General features: G+C 39.8%; 3 protein-coding genes across 3 annotated transcripts; all 3 read right to left on the reverse strand.

The window, feature by feature from the left end:
* Positions 1-8,370: 8,370 nt before the first annotated feature.
* LOC134822441 (actin-like) lies at positions 8,371-9,508 on the reverse strand. The gene has a single exon (XM_063833529.1). It carries the CDS (start codon positions 9,506-9,508, stop codon positions 8,399-8,401), a length of 1,110 nt encoding a protein of 369 aa, XP_063689599.1. The 3' UTR covers positions 8,371-8,398.
* Positions 9,509-11,362: 1,854 nt separating this feature from the next.
* LOC134822440 (actin, cytoskeletal 1A-like) lies at positions 11,363-12,598 on the reverse strand. Its single transcript, XM_063833528.1, has 2 exons — positions 12,530-12,598; positions 11,363-12,499 (listed from the first exon to the last, which is right to left on the reverse strand). The coding sequence occupies exons 1-2, from the start codon at positions 12,536-12,538 to the stop codon at positions 11,381-11,383; spliced, it is 1,128 nt and encodes a 375-aa protein (XP_063689598.1). The 5' UTR covers positions 12,539-12,598; the 3' UTR covers positions 11,363-11,380.
* A 1,749-nt stretch (positions 12,599-14,347) lies between these two features.
* LOC134821626 (actin-like) lies at positions 14,348-15,437 on the reverse strand. Its single transcript, XM_063832328.1, has one exon. The coding sequence runs from the start codon at positions 15,425-15,427 to the stop codon at positions 14,348-14,350; it is 1,080 nt and encodes a 359-aa protein (XP_063688398.1). The 5' UTR covers positions 15,428-15,437.
* Between the last annotated feature and the right edge of the window lie 7,220 nt (positions 15,438-22,657).

Below are 22,657 nucleotides of genomic sequence, written 5' to 3' on the forward strand. Positions count from 1 at the left end.
CGTAAATATGACACTTTTTTTGGGTGTCTACTCAGATGGTACCCAAATTTATCTCAAAAAGTTATCTATTGTATCTAATTTGGAATTACAATGATAGAAGAAGGTTTAGGGATTTCTGAGATGCCATTTTCTTAGAGATTGCTCAATTTTTGTTTGCGTGGCGCCATTTTCAAATTGTGACAGACGTGACTGTGACGGACACACGTTTTTTTTCAATTTTTCCAAATCTTCCACTTGACACTTTTATCTTGTTCAGTGACATCTACTCTGTATTCATGCCAATTTTTAGTCCTCAAATACCCCCAAGAGGTCTGCAACAGCCAAAATCGTCCATTTTGGGCATACGCTAGGGTATCAGTCTAGGGGCATCAATTATTTCTCTACTTGAACAAATTTATAACTCTGGTAAAACATTCATCACTGTTCAACGCATCATACTGTTGAGACCATCTCCTAAAGTTTCATTACTTTAGTGTTTAAAATGTGGAAGATATTGAATTTTTACTTCAAAAATATGCGAAAATAGGGTTAAGTCCATTTTTTGTGCCTTTTACCTCTGAAAAAGTTGTAAGCAAATAAAATGGCAAAAAATCAGTAAATTAAATTATTGAGAAAAGACAATTTTTTTGAGAAAAGACAATTTTATTATTTATCACCAATTCAATACATAATCAATAAATATATATCCGAATAAATTTGATTAAAAATTAAATGATACAAGTATGCTAGCAGCTAGCGCGCTTATATTTGATAAATATTCACGCTGTTAAAATGGGTTTTACCACACCGCGCCACTCACATTAGCACAGTTGGTGAACGGACCCAGGCGCTGTTAAGCTTTTATGAGCCCTGGTTGACTGCTGAGAGTGGCGAAGGGGCTGATATTAATTTTATCTTAGTTAAACCTAGATTCTAATAAAATTTTAGTTTTGTGTTATAATTATATGATTTTTATGCGATATTTAAGTTACAACTGCTCGCAATACATTATTGCTTAAAAATTGTTAAATATGCTCGCTATACGCTTAATTTTAGATACCGTATGTATATATACATATCAGCTCATAATACCAAATAACAATAATAAATAAATTAAAAGCATTGAAGAGGTCCAAAACCAATTCAAGCATGACACAAAGTTGAATACATTTTCATCGGAAGCTGCAAGCTTATTAACGTTTGATTCCGTATGTTCATGATCCGTTATTATGCATTCACCTTCAGGCGGTGTCGACGGATCATGCGAAAAGGGTTTTTGACAGGCTGTGCCCTTACCATAATTAAACTGAACCATTGCCTGATACGATGTAAACAAGAGTGTTGGATAGGTGAGCCGCGCAAGCGCTCGATCGCGCATTTGTGTCGCTCTGACAAATAGCACTTGAATAATTTAGCTACCAAGACGTAAATCGCGCGTTACGTAAAGTATTATTATTCCCTTCGGATAAAGTGAACGTTACACCCGCGTGTAACCTGCTTTAATGTTTTGTGTGCATGTGTGGTGGAGTGAGTGTATAATGTAATGATTGAATGAATCTTTTTTCTTTTGTGGTGCATATATGATGTGAGTGACAGGTGTAAAATCTAAAATATATAAATATAAATGGGGGTCTTTTCATAGGAAAGTGTTGAATTGCATATGATGTTATTTGATAGTCTAGTCAACATAGTCAACACAATCCAACCTTATTTGACTTCTATTTGTCTTGGTTTTAGTCAAAATAATGGAAATATGGATAAAAATGGCTAAAAGTGAGCCGTATGCCCATATATGGGCATATACAAAATTATACATTACTCGGTCATTTTCTGTCCAATTTTTGATTTGACGACATAGTTTTGTTGAGGACGGCCTCAGCTTTAAGAAAAATGCCTTTAAAGTATGTTTAAAGATTTTTTGGAGCATTTTCAAAAAAATGTGACGGACGCGACAAGTTGGGACCCCCTTACAAAATTTTTTTCTTAAAAGATACAAGCCTGATAATTTCTACGGTACTCCCTTACCTTCAGAAGAGATAGGTTACAGTGGTTTTTTGAATATAAATAGCACTATGTGGCTCTGAAAAAACTTTTTTGCTTAATTTTGTGACGGACGTGACACCATCTTTGTGGAAATTTTTTAGAAAAAGTATTTGAGTAACGGTTTTGAAACTTTGCATAGCTCTCATTCTTATGCATATGCCTAATTGTATGGAATTTCATAGAGAAATATTGCTGCATACCCAAACTATGGCCCTTTGAAAATTTGAACGATTTTTTTCATTTCCGAGTAGTGTTCCTTTGAATGAGAAAAATCAAAAGTTAACGCAATATGAAACAAAAAACTTTTGTTGACTTGTAAGGTTAAGAGTCTAATGAACATATTTTAACCAAAATTAGGTGCCTATCTTAACATTTTTCATTTTCACCAAGTGGAACCTTACCGTGGAATTGCCCATAATTAGAACAAAATACAGTCACCTAATTCTCTTCTCCTACGGTTGAGTATAGAGGAACCATTAATGTCTCAAAACTAATGTCAAGTTTGGTCCAGAACCTTCAAACTGTGTTGCTGTAATACCAAAAATAATGTCAACAGTCATATAATACGACTCACACGATGGAATAATAGGGAGATGATAATTATTAAATTTTAAAATGCTGATGATTTAAGTAATTATTAATCATCCACCCCAACTGTGCAATAAAGTACTCTCAATAAAATTATATATATATATATATAAAGCCATGTACTTTTATTTGATTCTGTAAAATGTCTTCCGAAAATTTATCGATTTGGGATCTTTCATTGAATGGGGAGATGAATAAAAGTAAACGACGTACTAGCTCCAAGCTCGGCGCACTTAATCAAATCCGTTTTTTTGGTAAAATACTTTTTGTTTTTTATTAATTTTTAATTCAATAGTAAAATTATTCAAACAATATACACATAATTGTCACAATGACCCTATATAAAACAACCCTTCAAAAAATCAATATATTCCCTATCTCAAATATTGGGAGAAACATTTAAGGACACATTCATTTGAGTTTGAGGATATTGGTAAACAAAAATAATAGCGTTTTTGACGATAGTGGCTTAATTTTGACATCTATTAACCTAGCACGTTCAGAAGTTCTGAACATTAGCCACGTAACCCATACTCCCATATGCACTGCTCAGAAAGAAAATCTATTGTTGTTAGGCACTATAATGTTTCAAATGTCACATTTTTGTGACTTAGTTAACTGCAGTTGTCTAATTATCATTCCTTGGTCTGAAATATAGTAGATTAGGTCAATCTAACAATTATGATACAACATTGGTTAAAGGGCACGGATCGAACGGTTACAAGGCAATATTTAGGTAACTTTGTCACACTCAGAATACCATACCTCTATTCTACTGTGAGGTGTCCTCAAAACCCTTTTTACTCATTATTTGATGGTTGATCTACCAAGTACGGAGTACCAATCATAGCCCTAAAATATGTTGCTTTGAATAGTTAGCTATTACAGGCACTTGGTTTATGGTTATTGGGAAATGAGGTTAATTCTGTCACAATATATGGAATTTAAAATTTTGGGCGAATTATTTATATCTGATTTTGGTTTGAAAGGCGGAAAAACTTTACATGATGACAATGTAGTTGATGCAAGTTAAGATCAGTTGATGTTTACATTGTCACAAAAAATTATACGAAATCGTAAATAGGTTAAAAACAACGATTATATAATGAAATAGTCTCTTATAATAACTCTTATAATAACTGATGTGACAAAGTAAACATGTCTTGCCCCTATTTTGAAGATCTATATATTCTATAACTCTTTTAGAATTCAACATTCTTTGGTAGAATATTGTCCAGAACATCAGAGCTCAAGTTTAGCAATTTTAGGTTAAATTTGTCAAAGTCACTAAAAATGTGACAAAATTAACTTTTCCTGCCCCAACAATATCAAGATAGTGTGTTAAAATTGGCATAGGAATTAGGATGCTTTATTGCCTATATTAATCGATCCATACTACGAAAAAGATCGGTTAATCTTATGACGATTACCTAACTCTTATAATAACTGATGTGACAAAGTAAACATGTCTTGCCCCTATTTTGAAGAACTATACCTCTATTAGAATACTATGTAATTTTATCATCAAAAAAATTTCGATAAACTAGTTATTTTGCCAGCAAGGAGCTGACAGAGTTATAATAATTTTTTTGTGACAAAATTACCCTATTTTTGACCATGTTGCGGTAGTTTAATTGTGACACTGTTAACATATTAAGATATTACCACCCGATAATGATTTATGTGACTGGTGCATGGTACTAGCAGTGTTGTTTGATCCATAGTACGTAAAACAAAGGGTTTAAGCTGGTATATCATTATTTGTTCAATTTCACACATGTTCAGATATCATCAAGATTAGGTGACAAAGTAAACTTGTCTGTGCCTTCTGTGTTTTAATTCCTTGCGACTATATGATATAATAACAATTCCTAGCACTTCCAGGCCATTAACTAAAACTACACTACTCAGCATTGCTTATCAGGGTTCCCTAAACATTGTTCACATATTTTCTTAAATGTGTGACAGAGTAAACCTGAGTGCACCATCTAACGAAAAAAGTCTTCAAATATATAGGTAATGGTAATATGTACCCATCCAATCAACTGGACACTCAAAATTTTGGTCAAAAACGGCAGCAAGGGGTCCATATTTACTCTGTCACATGTTTATAGTGTGACAATGTAACCATTTCCGTGCCGGCCGTATTTAAGCGATATCTTATCACCTGATTAAGATATCGTTATGTGACAAAGTTAGCCTAGAGGATGAGACGATTATCCTAACCATCAAGGGTTTGTGTAATTTCATAGTGTGACAAAGTCAACTGCACTGTGCCTTTTAATAGGGTCACTTATATTTACCAATATCCTCAAACTCAAATGAACGTGTCCTTAAATATTAATCTTGGCCTTGTGGCTCCAAATTCAAATCTAAACTGTTTACATCAACAAAGTTCTTTTTTTAATTGATTTTTTGTTGTCTTAGATCGTCAAAAATAAAAACTTAACAATTTCTTTTGAACTATTCCAAAAATGTTATTTTGGTATTATGAGATAGTAAAATTTTGTTTAAAAAATTATATTTGCAAAACTATGCAACGCTAATATACGCGTGGACTCGTGGCTAGGTAAATCCATGACCGTCTTGTATCACGTGGTGACCCCCACTGTCGCTTCACTATAGTATCGTCTGTATCGTCTGTATCGTCTGTATCGTCTGTATCGTCTGTATCGTCTGTATCGTCTGTATCGTCTGTATCGTCTGTATCGTCTGTATCGTCTGTATCGTCTGTATCGTCTGTATCGTCTGTATCGTCTTCGACGATACAGGGGGAGCCGCGCACTTCGTGCGCGGCGGGTCATACAACGTATGACAATGACCGTCCAATCCCTATGGACGAGCGACGTGCGGCCCTCTTTTTGAGCTTCTCAGGATGTTGACGGATGTTACTCGTCTAAATTTCTTCGAAGTAGCGCGCGCCGCTTTCTTCTCGAAATGTTACGACGGCAAGTGCTACGAAGTAGGGCCAGACCATTAACAATGGTCAAATTATTTCTTCAAAGTAGCGCGCGCCGCTTTTTTCTCGAAATATTAGCCCGATAGATGGCAAGTACTACGAAGTAGCGCGCGCTGGGCCAGACAATTAACAATGGTCAACTTCGTCATACGTTGTATGACCCGCCGCGCACGAAGTGCGCGGCTCCCCTGTTGCCTGTATCGTCAGGACGACCGTGGGGGTCACAACGTGATACAATTACAAAGTCAACTCGGAAAGATGCAGATGATTATATTAATTATATTAATGATGATTATATTATAATTAATCACTTTAAACTCGACTGTCACGTGATTTGACTTTTCAACCCGTTCTCTAGCTGCAAAATGGTCCTGAAAGATTATTCGAAACCCTAACCCTCTAATCTGATCGATCCCAACCCTAACCACTATAACCCTAACCGTAACCAATCCTCAAGCTTAATGCAAAAGCATATGCTGAAACCCTTATAACCGGAACCCTAACGAGAAATAGATTAACTTCCTTATTATATACAGTCTTATTACGTGTTCGAAACAGTTTTTCGCCAATATCTCGTCAGGGGCGCATTTTAACCTTATTATATGTCATAGGAGTGATTTGAAATCAGCGTACAAAATACATCGATTTAAGTTTCAACTGTCGGGGGCCCTGGCCCTTTTATTTAAAACAAGCTCGAAGCTTGATCAAGATTGACTTTAAAGTAATTTAGCACGTACGCTCAATTAAGCTTCTTTGTTCTCGCCACATGCAAGTTGCCTCACATTCAACATTGTTTCATTTTGCCTCACGTTATGTGCCCTATACTACCCGGGCCCGGCCGGGTAGGGCCCATAATACGTGATCAGCACAAAATGTAAAAATTTTATGTAAGCCCAGCCGGCCAGCCGTGGGCCTTACCCGCTGCGCACGAGTGCGTGGTCGTATAAGTGTATAATTTATATTTGTTTCATTTGTTTATTTTTCTCCAATACTGGCATCACTTATATCACGTTGCGACCCCCACGGCCGTTTCACTATGGTCCTGACGATACAGGGGAGCCGCGCACTCGTGCGCGGCGGGTCATACAACGTATGACAAGGCATCACTTACCTGATATGAGGACCCCAGGCTTTAATGTTGGTAAACAATAGAGATTAGACGGAATGACAGGCTGAGCGCGGCCCAGTAAGGCATCACCCGATTATTGTTCGGCAGTGTCACTTGATGCTTGATATCACTGTTATTGAAGTTAATGCCGACATCGGGATTCCCGAATACTGGGATGATTACGTAACCCCCACGCGACGGTCGTTTCACTATGTAGAGTTTTTATTGATTCACGGTGTCAGATGTCAATCCTTCGCATCTCTAATTTCGCCGATCTGCATACGGTTGCGAGAAGATGCGCGGCGGCGCGGCCCAGTAGTGCATAGCGCTACAAAGTTTTTACGATACAGGGGTAGCCGCGCAATCGTGCTCGGCGGGTTATATACAACGTATGACAAAAAAGTTTAAATTCCCGACTTGGAAATTTTCTCAATTTTCTTAATTCCCGATAATTGGGAATTTTTAATATCTGTATTAATATATTAAGTTCTAATTGTAAATTTTAGAATATTCGAATGAATTTACTTCAATATAAATATGGTTACACGGCCCGGTATTGCTCTATCCAAAGCCCTCTGATCTCACTTGCAGTAGCGCGCGACCGCCGTAGGCGGTAGGAGGCACAAAACATTTTAGTTCTACTTGTGAAACAAGCGCGTCACGTAGACTCATGGCTATACTAGGTGAAGGCCCGGTACATAGCGTTAATCAGGTTTTCGAACGTCGTGGAGACTGTTAGCCAGTATTGTGTATCATGTATATCGTCAAGGTTAAGAAAAACAAAAATAAAACGCTATATGAGTTTCTAGACGAAACAAAAGGTTAATCCAGCAGTCTTGAATGCTGAAACCCAGCCAGCCAAAAAAGTACCAACACGTACTATCTCTATTAATTCTAAAATGGACATGAGTTGTTTCCCCCAACCAGGGGTTAAGTTGTATCACGTGGTGACCCCCACGGTCGCCCCTACGGTGACCCCACGGTCGCCCCCACGGTGACCCCACGGTCGCTTCACTAAAGCGTCTTCGACGCTACAGGGGGAGCCGGTCATACAACGTATGACAAGGGTTAAGGGGAAGATCCTGGCATTTATGGACTAAATCACAAAATCACTATAGATCACCATATTCATGATCAAAAGATCGGTCCTGTGCCTGCTCGATCTGATACAATACCTCCACGAGATAACATCATGTGACGGTCAAGTGATATGCCGAGAAGTCCAAGGTTTTTGCATTTTGGTAAGATACAAGTACCCACATGCATAAACAACCAGCCATGTGACCTGTCCTATGGGCATGGCTATTTACTAGCTCTAATGAGCTGTGAGCCCTACTTTTGGATTCTAAGTGTTAAGGTCGCAGGGGAATATTAAAATTGTAATCCCTCCTTTTATATGTTATAAACGACATCTGAACCCTACCCAGTGATTTCAAGATAATTTTATTTTATTATCCTAGTCCGCTGAAACCAGTAAACCACGTGTAGGCATGGCAATATCAACACGAGGTCGAGTCATGTGCCATGTCAATTGTCAGGGTGATATCGCTATTCCAATAATAAATAAGATACCCATTTATTGCAAGTACATTTAGAAACAATCGTTAAAATTACAAAATAGATAGAAAAAAATCATGTAAGACTCAAAAATAAAACATCCACTCCAAAAACCTGAAACTGTCCAACTACAGTACAATAAATCATTCGGCCTGTCCTTAGACTTAGGTGCATTTCCTGTGGACAATCCCGGGTCCAGATTCGTCATACTCCTCCTTGGAGATGCACATCTCCTGGAAGGTGGACAGAGAAGCAAGGATAGATCCTCCAATCCAGACGGAGTATTTTCTCTCTGGAGGTGCAATGATCTTAATCTTCATGGTGGGTGAAGCCAGGGCAGTAATATCCTTCTCCATCCTGTCAGCGATTGATGGGAACATGGTGCTTCCTCCGGAGAGGACAATGTTGGCGTACAAATCCTTCCTGATGTCAACATCGCACTTCATGATAGAGTTGTAGCAAGTCACGTCTATACCGTCAGACTCCATACCGAGCACTGAAGGCTGGAAGAGGGCCTCTGGGCACCTGAATCGCTCGTTTCCAATGGTAATGGCCTGTCCGTCAGGAAGTTCGTATGACTTTTCGAGAGAGCTGGAGCTGGCAGCAGTCTGCATCTCCTGGTCAAAGTCTAAGGCGACGTAGCAAAGCTTCTCCTTGATATCCCTGACGATTTCCCTCTCGGCGGTGGTGGTAAAAGCATAACCTCTCTCGGCCAGGATCTTCATGAGATATTCGGTAAGATCACGTCCAGCAAGATTAATACGGAGGATGGCGTGGGGGAGGGCATAACCTTCAGAGATTGGAACTGTGTGGGAGACACCATCTCCAGAATCCAGGACGACACCAGTGGCTCGGCCAGAAGCGTACAGGGACAGGACAGCCTGGATAGCGACGTACATGGCGGGTGTGTTGAAGGTCTCGAACATGATCTGGGTCATCTTCTCTCTGTTGGCTTTGGGGTTCATGGGAGCTTCGGTCAGAATGACGGGGTGTTCCTCTGGGGAAACCTTCAGCTCGTTGTAAAAGGTGTGATGCCAGATCTTCTCCATATCATCCCAGTTGGTGACAATTCCATGCTCGATGGGGTACTTCAGGCTGAGGATACGGCTCTTGCTCTGGGCTTCGTCTCCGACGAAGGACTCTTTCTGTCCCATGTTGGATCGTCCAACAATGGAAGGAAAGACAGCTTGGGGAGCGTCATCTCCGGCATAGCCGGCCTTTACCATACCAGACCCATTGTCCACAACCAGGACAGCTTCATCCTCCTCATCCATGTTGCAGGTTAGATAAGTGTTGGATCAAGATCAACAAGAGGAAGTACAATAAACTGTGCTTCTCTCCTCTGCTCTTATGTTTATATAGCAGTATTACCTCGTGAGATCACCTGACCAGTCAGTCTTCTCTCTTAATGGCTCTCCTAATGTCACATGGTCGCAGCTGCTCGCGATCCCAGTGAAAGATACATTTTATGCACTTTTTTAACCATATATGGACGCGAGGATTCGAGGAAGCGACCTACATGTAAGTTCAATTAAGTAAGTCATGTAAACACGGATATATCTGTGTTGTGGCACATGACACCCACATGACCGCTGCTCGCTCTCACATTAGATACAAGCACGATCACGTGATATTCCTCCAAAAACATTCACGAAGAAGTATCCCCTAGTTGTTTGAGTGGCATCACACACATCTCTTGTACGACGTAACAGGTTCCACTTCCTTCATTCCACTCGGTTTAATTATAACTGTCGTACTGCATCTCGGGCTGTCAAATCCTTACATCTACATAACTAATTAACGATAAATGTGAATATAAATCAGGTTATATATGTCCAAAAGATTGCTCTAACCAGAGCCCTCTCGCTTGCAGTAGCGCGCGACCGCAGTACGCGTATAACTATACACAATAAACATGGCTATGTGAATCCAAAAGATGCTATGTAGGCTCCCGAGGACTGCTCAGTCCTGTATGATCAACCAAAAAAGAAAAACTGTACGTAAAATCATGCTGCAAAAATACAAACCAGCAACGGTTTAGATTAGCACGATTGACGGTACAGAGAGGTTTTATTTATTACAAATGTGAATATATCTTAACCCCACTGATTAATTGTGGAAATCCATAAAATGAAAGTACAGCAGGCTATCACAGTATCGGTTCGATTTTGAATGTGCCTTTGGTGCAGTTTCTATGAAAATCGATAAGGCCCTAATATCGTGTGGTTAAGGTTTTTCAGTTTCAGACCAATCCACTTTAGTAATTCCTGATTACTAAAATCTGCCGAGATTTACTGAACTCCAACTACAAACATTGGCGATTTTAGTATTAAAAAATATGTAGAATTTTCGAAATTTAAAATGAACACCCTCGATTAATCCGCAACCTTTTACGATGTTCACAACTAAAGATAGTCGAAAAACAAGAGAGGTGGTAAAAAGTGGTAAAAGTGGCAAAAAGTGACCTTAAGACACGTGGAAAAGGCACCTAATGGGACGGAAGCTTCTTGTGTCGGTAGATCGATTTTTTTAGACAGATCTGTCTGTACTCCTTTTTTTAGACAGATCTGTCCGTACTCCTTTTAATAAAGCAATTCTACAACGAGATCTGAACCCAGTGATTTCAAGATAATTTCATATAATTATTAATTAACCACGTGCAGTTGTGCCATGTCAATTGTCAATTGTCAGGCGATAACGCTATTCCAATATGAATAAGATAATTAGATTATGTAGTTTGCTGATCAGTTTCGATCGATAGAAATAAAATAAAATAAAAAAGTGTTTACCCATTTATTGCAAGTACATTTAGCAACAATCGTTAAAATGACAAAACAGATGGAAAAAATCATGTAAGACTCAGAAATAAAACATCCACTCCAAAGTCCAAAAGCCTAAAATGTCCAACTACGGTCCAATAAATCATTCGGTCTGTCCTGTGGACGGCTGCACGACCTGTCAATTGTCAGGGTGATAACGCTATTCCAATAATAAATAAGATACCCATTCATTGCAAGTACATTTAGCAACAATCGTTAAAATTACAAAATAGATAGAAAAAAATCATGTAAGAAATAAAACATCCAATCCAAAAACCTAAAACTGTCCAACTGCAGTGCAATAAATCATTCGGCCTGTCCTTAGACTTAGGTGCATTTCCTGTGGACAATCCCGGGTCCAGATTCTTCATACTCCTCCTTGGAGATCCACATCTGCTGGAAGGTGGACATAGAAGCAAGGATAGATCCTCCAATCCAGACGGAGTGTTTTCTATCTAGAGGAGCAATGGTCTTGATCTTCATGGTGGGTGGAGCCAGGGCGGTGATTTCCTTCTCCATCCTGTCAGCGATTCCTGGGAACATGGTGCTTCCTCCGGAGAGAACAATGTTGGCGTACAAATCCTTCCTGATGTCAACATCGCACTTCATGATAGAGTTGTAGCAAGTCACGTCTATACCGTCAGACTCCATACCGAGCACTGAAGGCTGGAAGAGGGCCTCTGGGCACCTGAATCGAGTGTTTCCAATAGTGATGACATTTCCGTCAGGAAGTTCGTAGGACTTCCTGAGAGAGCTGGAGCTGGCAGCAATCTGCATCTCCTGCTCAAAGTCCATGGCGACGTAGCAAAGCTTCTCCTTCACATCAATGACGATTTCCCTCTCGACGGGGGCGGTAAAAGCATAACCTCTCTCGGTCAGGATCTTTATAAGATATCCGGTAAGATCACGTCCAGCAAGATCAATACGGAGGATGGCGTGGGGGAGGGCATTACCTTCATAGATAGGGACTGTGTGAGAGACACCATCTCCAGAATCCAGGACGACACCAGTGCTTCGGCCAGAAGCGAACAGGGACAGGACAGCCTGGACAGCGACGTACATGGCGGGTGTGTTGAAGGTCTCAAACATGATCTGGGTCATCTTCTCTCTGTTGGCTTTGGGGTTCATGGGAGCTTCAGTCAGCAGGATGGGGTGGTCCTCTGGGGCAACTCTCAGCTCGTTGTAGAAGGTGTGATGCCAGATCTTCTCCATATCATCCCAGTTGGTGACAATTCCATGCTCGATGGGGTACTTCAGCCTGAGGATACCTCTCTTGCTTTGGACTTCGTCTCCGACGTAGGAGTCTTTTTGTCCCATGCCGACCATGACACCTTGATGTTTGGGTCGTCCAACAATGGAAGGAAAGACAGCTCGGGGAGCGTCATCTCCGGCAAAGCCGGCCTTCACCATACCAGACCCATTGTCCACGACCAGGGCAGCTACATCCTGAGAATCCTCATCCATGAAATCATCGACATCATCCATGGTTAGATAAGTGTTGGATCAAGATCAACCAGAGGAATTGAAATTTGTGTGTTTGCTATAAACTGTGCTTCTCTCCTCTGCTCTTCTGATTATATAGCAGCATTACCTCGTGAGATCACCTGACCAGTCAGTCTTCTCTCCTAATGGCTCTCTTAATGTCACATGGTCGCAGCTGCTCGCAATCCCAGGGAAAGGTCCATTTTATGCACTTTTACATGTAAGACGTACATGTAAGTTCAATTAAGTAAGTCATGTAAACACGGATATATCTGTGTTGTGGCACATGACACCCACATGACCGCTGCTCGCTCTCACATTGGATACAAGCACGATCACGTGATATTCCTCCAAAAACATTCACGAAGAAGTATTCCCTAGTTGTTTGAGTGGCATAACAGGTTCCACTTCCTCTATTCCACTCGGTTTAATTATAACTGTCGTACTGCATCTCGGCTGATGCTGTCAAATCCTTACATCTACATAACTAATTAACGATAAATGTGAATATAAATCAGGTAATATGTCCAAAAGATGCTATGTAGGCTCACGAGGACTGCTCAGTCCTGTATGATCAACCAAAAAAGCAAAACTGTACGTAAAAACATGCTGCAAAAATACAAACCAGCAACGGTTTGGATAAGCATGATTGACGGTACAGAGAGGTTTTATTTATTACAAATGTGAATATATCTTAACCCCACTGTTTAATCATGGAAATCCATAAAATGATAGTACAGCAGGCTATCGCAGTATCGGTTCGATCTTGAATGTGCCTTTGGTGCAGTTTCTGTGAAAATCGATAAGGCTCTAATATCGTGTGGTTAACGTTTTTCAGTTTCAGACCTTTCCACTTAAGTAATTCCTGATTATTAAATCTGCTGAGATTTACTTAACTCCAACTACAAACATTGGCGATTTTAGTATTTATGAAACGAAAAATTGACGGATTTTCTTTGAAAAGCATTTTTCTCCACGTTTCATGCAATTTGATTACTCATGTTGCCTTTAATCTGCAACCTTTTACGATGTTCAAAACTAAAGATATTCGAAAAAAAGAGAGGTGGTAAAAAGTGGTAAAAGTTGCAAAAAATCATGTAAGACTCAGAAATAAAACATCCACTCCAAAAGCATAAAACTGTCCAACTACGGTCCAATAAATCTTGAACAGGCCCCCTATTTTTAGGGGTCAGATCATGTGACGTCTAATTAGTGATGTGACGTCTAATTAGTGATGTGACGTCTAATTAGTGATGCGACGTCTAATTAGTGATGTGACCTATAATTAGTGATGTGACGTATAATTAGTGATGTGACGTCTAATTAGTGATGTGACGTCTAATTAGTGATGTGACCTATAATTAGTGATGTGACCTATAATTAGTGATGTGAACCACCAGTTATGATTTACAGAACATGTGAACTCTAACCTATATCTATCCCAGATTTACTCCTAGCCCTTACTTTTGATTTAAACGTGGAGTCGGGTATGGCTAGTCCTTCACCTCTTAGCGGATGTCTTACCAACACTCAACCTGTCGATATGAAAGTCAGTAATGACTTGCCTTTGGCACGTACGTCTCACATCCCTAAATACGAGAAACCCCCTTAAGCAAGAGCTCCCGTCCCTTATGTGATATACGAGTCGACTGTCGAGCGGTTAAATCTTAAAGATCATGTTTACTTCTTAATGCACAGCTATGGTGTACAGAGATGACATGTGAGCTCTACCCTGTATCTTGCCCATTTCTAGGTCAGTTAAATTCTACTGATGGATATCATTACTAATTATACGTCACTAATTAGGGACCCCTAATAATGGGGGCATGGAAGTCGGCCTTCCCTGTGGACAATCCCGGGTCCAGATTCGTCATAATCCGCCTCGGAGATCCACATCTGCTGGAAGGTGGACATAGAAGCAAGGATAGATCCTCCATTCCAGACGGAGTATTCTCTCTCTGGAGGTGCAATGATTTTGATCTTCATGGTGGGTGGAGCCAGGGCGGTGATTTCCTTCTCCATCCTGTCAGCGATTCCTGGGAACATGGTGCTTCCTCCGGAGAGGACAATGTTGGCGTACAAATCCTTCCTGATGTCAACATCGCACTTCATGATAGAGTTGTAGCAAGTCACGTCTATACCGTCAGACTCCATACCGAGCACTGAAGGCTGGAAGAGGGCCTCTGGGCACCTGAATCGAGTGTTTCCAATAGTGATGACATTTCCGTCAGGAAGTTCGTAGGACTTCCTGAGAGAGCTGGAGCTGGCAGCAGTCTGCGTCTCCTGCTCAAAGTCCATGGCGACGTAGCAAAGCTTCTCCTTCACATCAATGACGATTTCCCTCTCGTCGGGGGCGGTTAAACCATAACCTCTCTCGGTCAGGATCTTAATGAGATATTCGGTAAGATCACGTCCAGCAAGATCAATACGGAGGATAGCGTGGGGGAGGGCATTACCTTCATAGATAGGGACTGTGTGAGAGACACCATATCCAGAATCCAGGACGACACCAGTGGTTCGGCCAGAAGCGTACAGGGACAGGACAGCCTGGATAGCAACGTACATGGCGGGTGTGTTGAAGGTCTCGAACATGATCTCGGTCATCTTCTCTCTGTTGGCTTTGGGGTTCATGGGAGCTTCAGTCAGCAGGACGGGGTCGTCCTCTGGGGCAACTCTCAGCTCGTTGTAGAAGATGTAATGCCAGATCTTCTCCATATCATCCCAGTTGGTGACAATTCCATTCTCGATGGGGTACTTCAGGCTGAGGATATCTCTCCTGCTCTGGGCTTCGTGTCCGACGTAGAAGTCTTTCTGTGCCATGCCGGGTCGTCCAACAATGGAAGGAAAGACAGATCGGGGAGCATCATCTCCGGCAAAGCCAGCCTTTACCATACCAGACCCATTGTCCAAAACCAGGGCAGCTACATCCTGAGAATCCTCAATGGATGAGGATTCAATGGATGAGGATTCATCATCCATGGTTAGATAAACGTTAGATCAAGATCAACAAGAGGAAGTGAAGTTTGCGTGTTTGCAATAAACTGTGCTTCTCTCCTCTGCTCTCCTGTTTATATAGCAGCATTACCTCGTGAGATCACCTGACCAGTCACTCTTCTCTCCTAATGGCTCCAGTATATGGACTAGCGTAAGTATGGAGTAGCCTATTGTGTCCTACAATTTCTAAACGGTTCTCGTTTCCAAAATTTATATCGCTGATATTCACTTCTTGGCCGATGCATGATCATGTAATTTTTGTAATACCATCTGTAACAGAACCATTTCCCCATTAATTAAGATCCCCCATGGTTAGTAGGAGTGCAGCGAATTTATTTAATTACAATTACGTGAGGCATCAGTTACAGTATAGGATTGCTAACAAATTTGCTTGGAATCTGTCCTAATTAGATTCCAGTCAGAGCGGGTTCAGGGTCCCGACTCCCCAATCATGACTCTAATTTGATGATCCAATCCAGCCAACATTCCAATTTCTGAGTAATAGTAACAAAATTGCCTTTTAGTGTAACTGATTCAATTTTACATTTTGATAGACACACTGGATCGTGTCCCTTCCCTCTCTATCCTGCACCTTTGAGAATGACCAGTTCAAGGGAATATGACATATAAGTAAAACACGAAATGAAAGTATTGAGTAAAGTGAGAGTATCTAATGTATATAATTGTAAACGGTAATAGTGCTCAATGTAAGTACTGTTAAGTTGTGATAAAATAATGTTAATGTTACAAGGTAATAAATTATAATATACCATAAATAATCAATGAACAAGTACATTGTACAACTGATAGTAGGATAACCATCGATTAAAATAAACATGCTGCTAAGATATCATATTAGGCAATAGGCATGCGAATACGATGCGTTCATTGGCCACATTCCTGTAAACAAGAAGCACACACTTTCATCAAATGCTTCTTGTTACATTTGGCTAGTCCACATTTCTCGCACCTTGTTGTGGGCTTAGAGAGCCCGTTTATCTGGGTTCTCTTTGCCCCACTAGAAATGCTTTTCAAGCAAATGTCTCGCTTACAGTCGCCGCACCTTCGACCAGTTTTCAAGGGCTTGTTTCTGTAAGGTAGTTTTTTACCACAGCTATTGTGTCGGGTCTCCAATCTTCATCACATGGCGTAGGAAGCATTCATCTCCCGTAGCTAGTACGTCTTCAGGATGATGATTCGAGGTACCCCAGTCAGCTCCCTCGTATATAATGATGTGGGGTCAGCAAATCCATTGCTAATCTTTGCCCAAAATCGAAAGATTTCACCTTTCGGGGATTCTTGCCAGTGTTTAGAGCTATCAGGGTCTGGATGTTAACCCTGGTGGTGTCCATGATGTAGCTAAACACTGCAACTGACCAGCGACGACACTTCGGTTTGCTGGAATATGTGCCAGAGCTAAACCTGAATTATGTTATACTGTTACACTAATAGTAATAGCTCCGTATGTCGTATAAAGAGGGTTCAATCAGACTTGTAATGATTCTGATCAGATTATGAATGGATTATATATCTTGAATCTTTTTTTTTCGCTTCTTAGGATCACTGGATTTAATGATATGAAAATACTGATTTTTACCTGCTGTCCATGCTATCTGTGCCGACTTTTGTGAAATCGTACAGCTTGAAGATTGCAGGCTTCCGAATTTCGTCTTTGGTGACACCCTCTATAGGTTTTCGAGTAGTCATTACAACGACACTGATCTAAAAATAGTTTTCATTGTTTCATCAAAATATAACGTGAAGATTAACTTAATTAAACGACTATTAGATTGTTTATCTTTGCATTATCAGTGTGATCTTACCTTCCCCCTGCTCTTACTCTTCACGCTGTACTGGGTAAGGCTAATAGGGCCTCCTTTCTCATAAAACACCGTTGAGGAATAAGGTGCTCCGGGGACTTTGAGCTCTTTTGGAAACCCTTTCCTTCCTGATTGAAAGGTCCCAACCATGGTCATCTGAAGAGATAATTGTTATGGCTTACTCTAAGTAAACTAGAGGTAAAATATTATATTGGCAATACGGCAAAATTACCAGTAATCGTAAAGTGTAAACAGTTGATAATGGTAATCGTAAAGTGTAGTACAGTTGATAATGGTGTCGAAAAAAATAAAAACGGTGCAGAAAGCTTTTCATCACCTGATGTTTACTGTAAAGATATTCAGCTTTGTCCACGCTTGTGTAGAGCCTGTCCATTGTTAAGTTCCTCCCAGAAAGGACAACACGCTCAGAGAGGTAGTCGACCAAACACTTTGTGTAATTGTCTGTACCCGACAAGTAGAACTGGTTGGGACAGTCGACAGGTTTGCCAGCATACACGTGGCTAGTATACGTGTAGGGGAAGCTGACAGCGTTGATGGATTTGAAGTTCACCCCATACTTTTGGGCCTTACCCTTGTTGTAAACTTCAAATTGTACCTGTGTGTACAAATTGTACAGGGTCTCATCTATGGTAAGATGTTCATCTGGTAAGATCGGCCGCGACCAGCGGTTCACAATTATCTCGACCAAGTAACGTATGGCCGCAAGTCGGTCATGCTTCCACCTACTGCTCCTGTCCTCCGTTTGAACGGCTCCATCAAATGATAGATGCCTCAAGATCCATTTGAATCTCTCCCGAGGCATGGTGGCAGAAAATATAGGGAGGGCTTCAAGTAATTAAAGGTTGTTCAATCTCGAAGTTCCCTGTTCCAACATGCCCCGCAAGAGCCACAATCCAATAAAAGCTCTAAACTCAATAACAGTCAGCAATCCTTTCCAAGATGGAGACTTCGCCGCGAGTTCTTCGTCCTGGAAAAATGTTTATCTTACAATGTATGCAACTATAATAGTGATTAGTTAATATATTTATCATAGCTATGGATAATTATGGGGTTGGAAATTTTATAATTATTGAGAGTTACTTCATCGCAGTGACCGTGTAATCTCCTTCCACAAGTTGGTCTAGTTCAGTTCTAATCCGGGTTGTCACATCTGTTCCGTCTTCTGTGTGATCTACGTCAACATCAAGTTGCTCTGGAAATTCAAGTGGAACCTAGAAAGGTGTGTCACTGAAGATCTTAGTTATTGAAGTATAATCCAACGACGAGAATATTATTTTTTGTGTTCTAGATTCACTTAGAATAATCGAGACGTTATAATAACCATGACGTTATAATAACCTCTTGATCATTTTCATCGTCTTGCTCTGCTCCCGGCTCTTCGTCAAACCATGCTGCAACACCAGCTGAGTCTTCCACTTCACATTCATCTTCGTAATGGTCGTCTGTTTCAGAATCACTATCATCATCGGTAGGGTCTTCTTGAACTGTTTAGGAGTTTTACTATACTGGTCAAGTCCATCTTACGATCAAAAATTACGAGTATTTAGAATTAAGAGAATAGTGAGGTCAAAAAAAATGGGTTCTGAATATTTAAAATCTTGTCGACAGTTTACTTACTCTGGCTCTGAAGAGTAGAGACAATCCGTTTATTCACAAAAGAAACTACTTTTGCTTGCAGAACTGCTGGAAAAAAGTAGTCGAACCCTTGTAGTGGTTTGACTATGTGTTGGACTTCTCTCGTGGGTCCAGGCTTTCCAACAATCATGTCACACTGACTACCTTACAAGACATTTTTATAACGTACGAAATGCGACGGTTTTCCCGAAATTTCGCCATATTTTCGGACCGCCAAAATTTCGGTCGTCGTAATAGAATCCGTCGCATTATTTTTAGCTTATTCCAATAATTGTGGCTTCATCGATTCATTTTGTTCTTGAAAAGTTAGTGATATGATGGTGGGACAAATAAACACAATATTCCATGATGAATTTAATGTCAAGTAATACGTTTTAAATTTACAATAAATTACATTTATGTGCGAACATAAACGTCTTATAAGAGACTAAGTCAAGATAAACAATTTAATACCAAACTCAATAAGTGAAACTGAAAGAGTCGAGCCGGACCCCTTAGAGGAAGATGAAGAAATCGATTTATAAGTTTCATTTTGTTTCAACATGATTTTACCGATTTTTAGAAAAGTTTGAATTTCCTTTAGCTTTGTGTCAGAAAACAAAATGATGAAAAATACCCTTATTTTCTGTGACGTCCGAAATGTGACGGTTTTTGTTCAATTTCGCCATATTTTCGGACCGCCAAAATTTCGGTCGTCGCAAATTGGTCCGCCACAAAAATGTCTTGTAAGGTACGTCGCACTTTTGTGTTCGTTTTAGTAGAAAAGCGCAGAGTTCTGACAGGAGCTTTTTTGAAGTGCCCAGTTTTATTGTTTCAGTCAGTTTCCTCTCTGGCATATCTTTCTGGCTCGCATCGTCGTAATTACACTCCTTGTGGGCCTCCAAGAGATTTTTTACAGGTCTGCGATAAATGGGCAATTTTTTCACCCGAGTTCTTGATACTTTCTTGGAAGTTGGAACAGGCAGATGGGCTGATAGAGCTGATGAAGAAGAGCCAGCAGCTACTTGAACCAGTGGGGGCCGGGGGTTTGACTGCGAGTCAGAGGAGGAACATGCTGAAGGCCAAGTCATTTCAAAATTTTCTGGTACAGTAGTGTGTTTTCTTGAATCGGAAGTAACAAGAGACGGGCGTTTTGCAGGATTCACTTTCAAAACAAAAACGTCCTTATCAGATACTTTTCGCTTCAAATTCATGTTGTTCTCGATTCTCAAAGAGTCTTCATTGAACTCGAATGTTGAGTGTGAACGGCTTGCTTTGACAATCGGTCTTTTTTCACCCTCAATTGAAACAAGATGACTAAAGCGGGAATTTGTTGGCAGTGAACTTGAACTTTTGGGCATATTTCTACATTCTAGGATACTTCCGCATCAAATATACTAGCAGGAACCCGTATAACCCTAAAATGGTGTCAAGACTCAAGAGACTAAACTAATTATTACCTATTTAATTCGCGTTTTTGACACCACTTGGGGGTCCAAATTTTGGGCTCTAAAACTCCTGTTCCTTGGCCAATTTTTATTTTTTCATGCTGACTTGGAGGCCATTAAAGCATTTGACCCAGTCAAAAAAAGTTTCAGTTGTATATCTTTTACGGTTTTGCGGAAAGTCGCGTTAAAGTTGATGCCGTGGTGTCAGTAAAATGGTACGGATAAACACATCCATATATAATTATATCGTCTCGCTTTATATATATTAAGATACTAATACACATCACATAAAAATGAATCATGTTAAATTGACGCTGTTAGTGTTAACTTCCACACGATATAAAATCTGCAAAAGTTAAACCAGGGGTGGAGAAGTTCACGTGACCATTCTTAGTAAGAAAATTCAAAATTCTGTGAAATAATTTTGATACTTCAGTTGAAGTCGAAACTGGACTGATAGGGTATGCAATGATACGACGGTTTATTCCGCAAAAAGGAAGGTACAAGTTAATCAAAACGCTACAGTTAGCAAGGCTAATCGAATAATATAAGCCGATGTGTTCAATTGATTGACTGCGTTAACAATGTTTCAGTAAATGATTGGTATTAAAGTGTTAATAGTTTATAGATGTTTTGTTATCAAAACAGTTAATCAGCGTACCTCATTAACATGTAACTTGAGGTCCTATTAGAGTATTATGTTGCACAATTTGTGCAATTATGTAAACAGCTCCCGCTGTACAAACATTTACTGTGAAACATGGTTAATTCCGTGCCAACCGTGTAAAATTCCTGGAAGATTTCATTGGCTCTGCGGGCAGCGGGTATCCCCACCCCTGTTCAGCACAGTACGTAGACTGTATAGATGTAAATAGTAAATAAATACATGATAGTTTACAAAAATATCAATTGAAAATATGAAGATTAGCCGTACCACATATTAGCCGTAGGTACATCCGTACAACATATTTATTATTATCAAGAACAATTTCAAGGTGGGTGACATAATTGGTTTTGATACAGTGTAATCTATAATAATAGACTGTGCGCACTCTCTCAGTAATTTTGATCAAATTATATGGATTGCTCAAAACAGGACATTAGATCATTCTCAGAAGTAAATTGATGAGGATACCACTCCGGCCATGGAAGATTGAATAAGAAATCCAATTACGCTTCCTTTGATGTTGTCGGACAAATTTGCGACACAATAGTTTTAAGGTCCATTTTGTGACTAACATCAATCAAATTAGCTGTAATTAGTTATCCAAAAATGTCACAAAATATATTTTTAGATTAACTTGTTCAAAATTTTCTAAAACTAAGCTACCTGGAAAACCAGCCAAAAATATCTTATACACACTGTTTTGTGGAGCTGGATAGGTGGTCGCGGACTTTTTCAAGACACACTAGGCTAAATAACTACAAAAATTGGCGATTTTAGTATTTTTGAAACCAAAAATGTACGGATTTTCTTTGAAAAGCATTTTTCTTCACGTTTCATGCAATTTGATTACTGTTGCCTTTGGCGGAAAAAAATAAAAATATTTAGAATTTTCGAAATTTAAGATGAATAATCTGCAACCTTTTACGATGTTCACAACTAAAGATATTCGAAAAACAAGAAAGGTGGTAAAAAGTGGTAAAAGTGGCAAAAGTTGACCTTAAGACACGCGGAAAAGGCACCTAATGGGACTCAAAAACGTCAAAAATCCTTTGGAAGCTTCTTGTGTCGGTAGATCGATTTTTTTAGACAGATCTGTCTGTACACCTTTTATGAAGCAATTCTACAACGAGATCTGAACCCAATGATTTCAAGATAATTTCATTTGATTATTCTAGTCGTCTGAAGCATTCGTTACCCCTGTTTTATTGTACAACTGTAACAGCTGGGCAGCTCCACAGAACATTATCAATAAAGTTGATGTGTGTCAACGCAAACATCTAAGACGTATCATCAACACGACCTATCCCCGCATCATCAGCAACAAGGACTTGTATGCTCGTTGCAATGTAACTCCACTTTCAGAGAGAGTTCATAAATCCCGCTGGAAAATGTTTGGGCACATTCTTCGTAGCGACTGCAACTCACCACCACAACTAGGCTAGTTGAACTAGCTCTAAATTTTGCTGTTGATAGTATGTCAAATATGAGGGGAAGGATTGGTAGACATCAATGTAATATTTTTAAAACTATTTTAGACGATTTGAATAAAAGAAATATT

The sequence above is a fragment of the Bolinopsis microptera genome, chromosome 10, assembly GCF_026151205.1.
Source record: "Bolinopsis microptera isolate Bmic1 chromosome 10, MBARI_Bmic_1.0, whole genome shotgun sequence".
Lineage (NCBI taxonomy): Eukaryota > Metazoa > Ctenophora > Tentaculata > Lobata > Bolinopsidae > Bolinopsis > Bolinopsis microptera.

What these genes read in the sequence shown, in the direction of transcription:
- LOC134822441 (XM_063833529.1), bottom strand. Translation starts at nt 9,508, where the DNA reads ATGGATGAGGAGGATGAAGCTGTCCTGGTTGTGGACAATGGGTCTGGT.
- LOC134821626 (XM_063832328.1), bottom strand. Translation starts at nt 15,427, where the DNA reads ATGGTAAAGGCTGGCTTTGCCGGAGATGATGCTCCCCGATCTGTCTTT.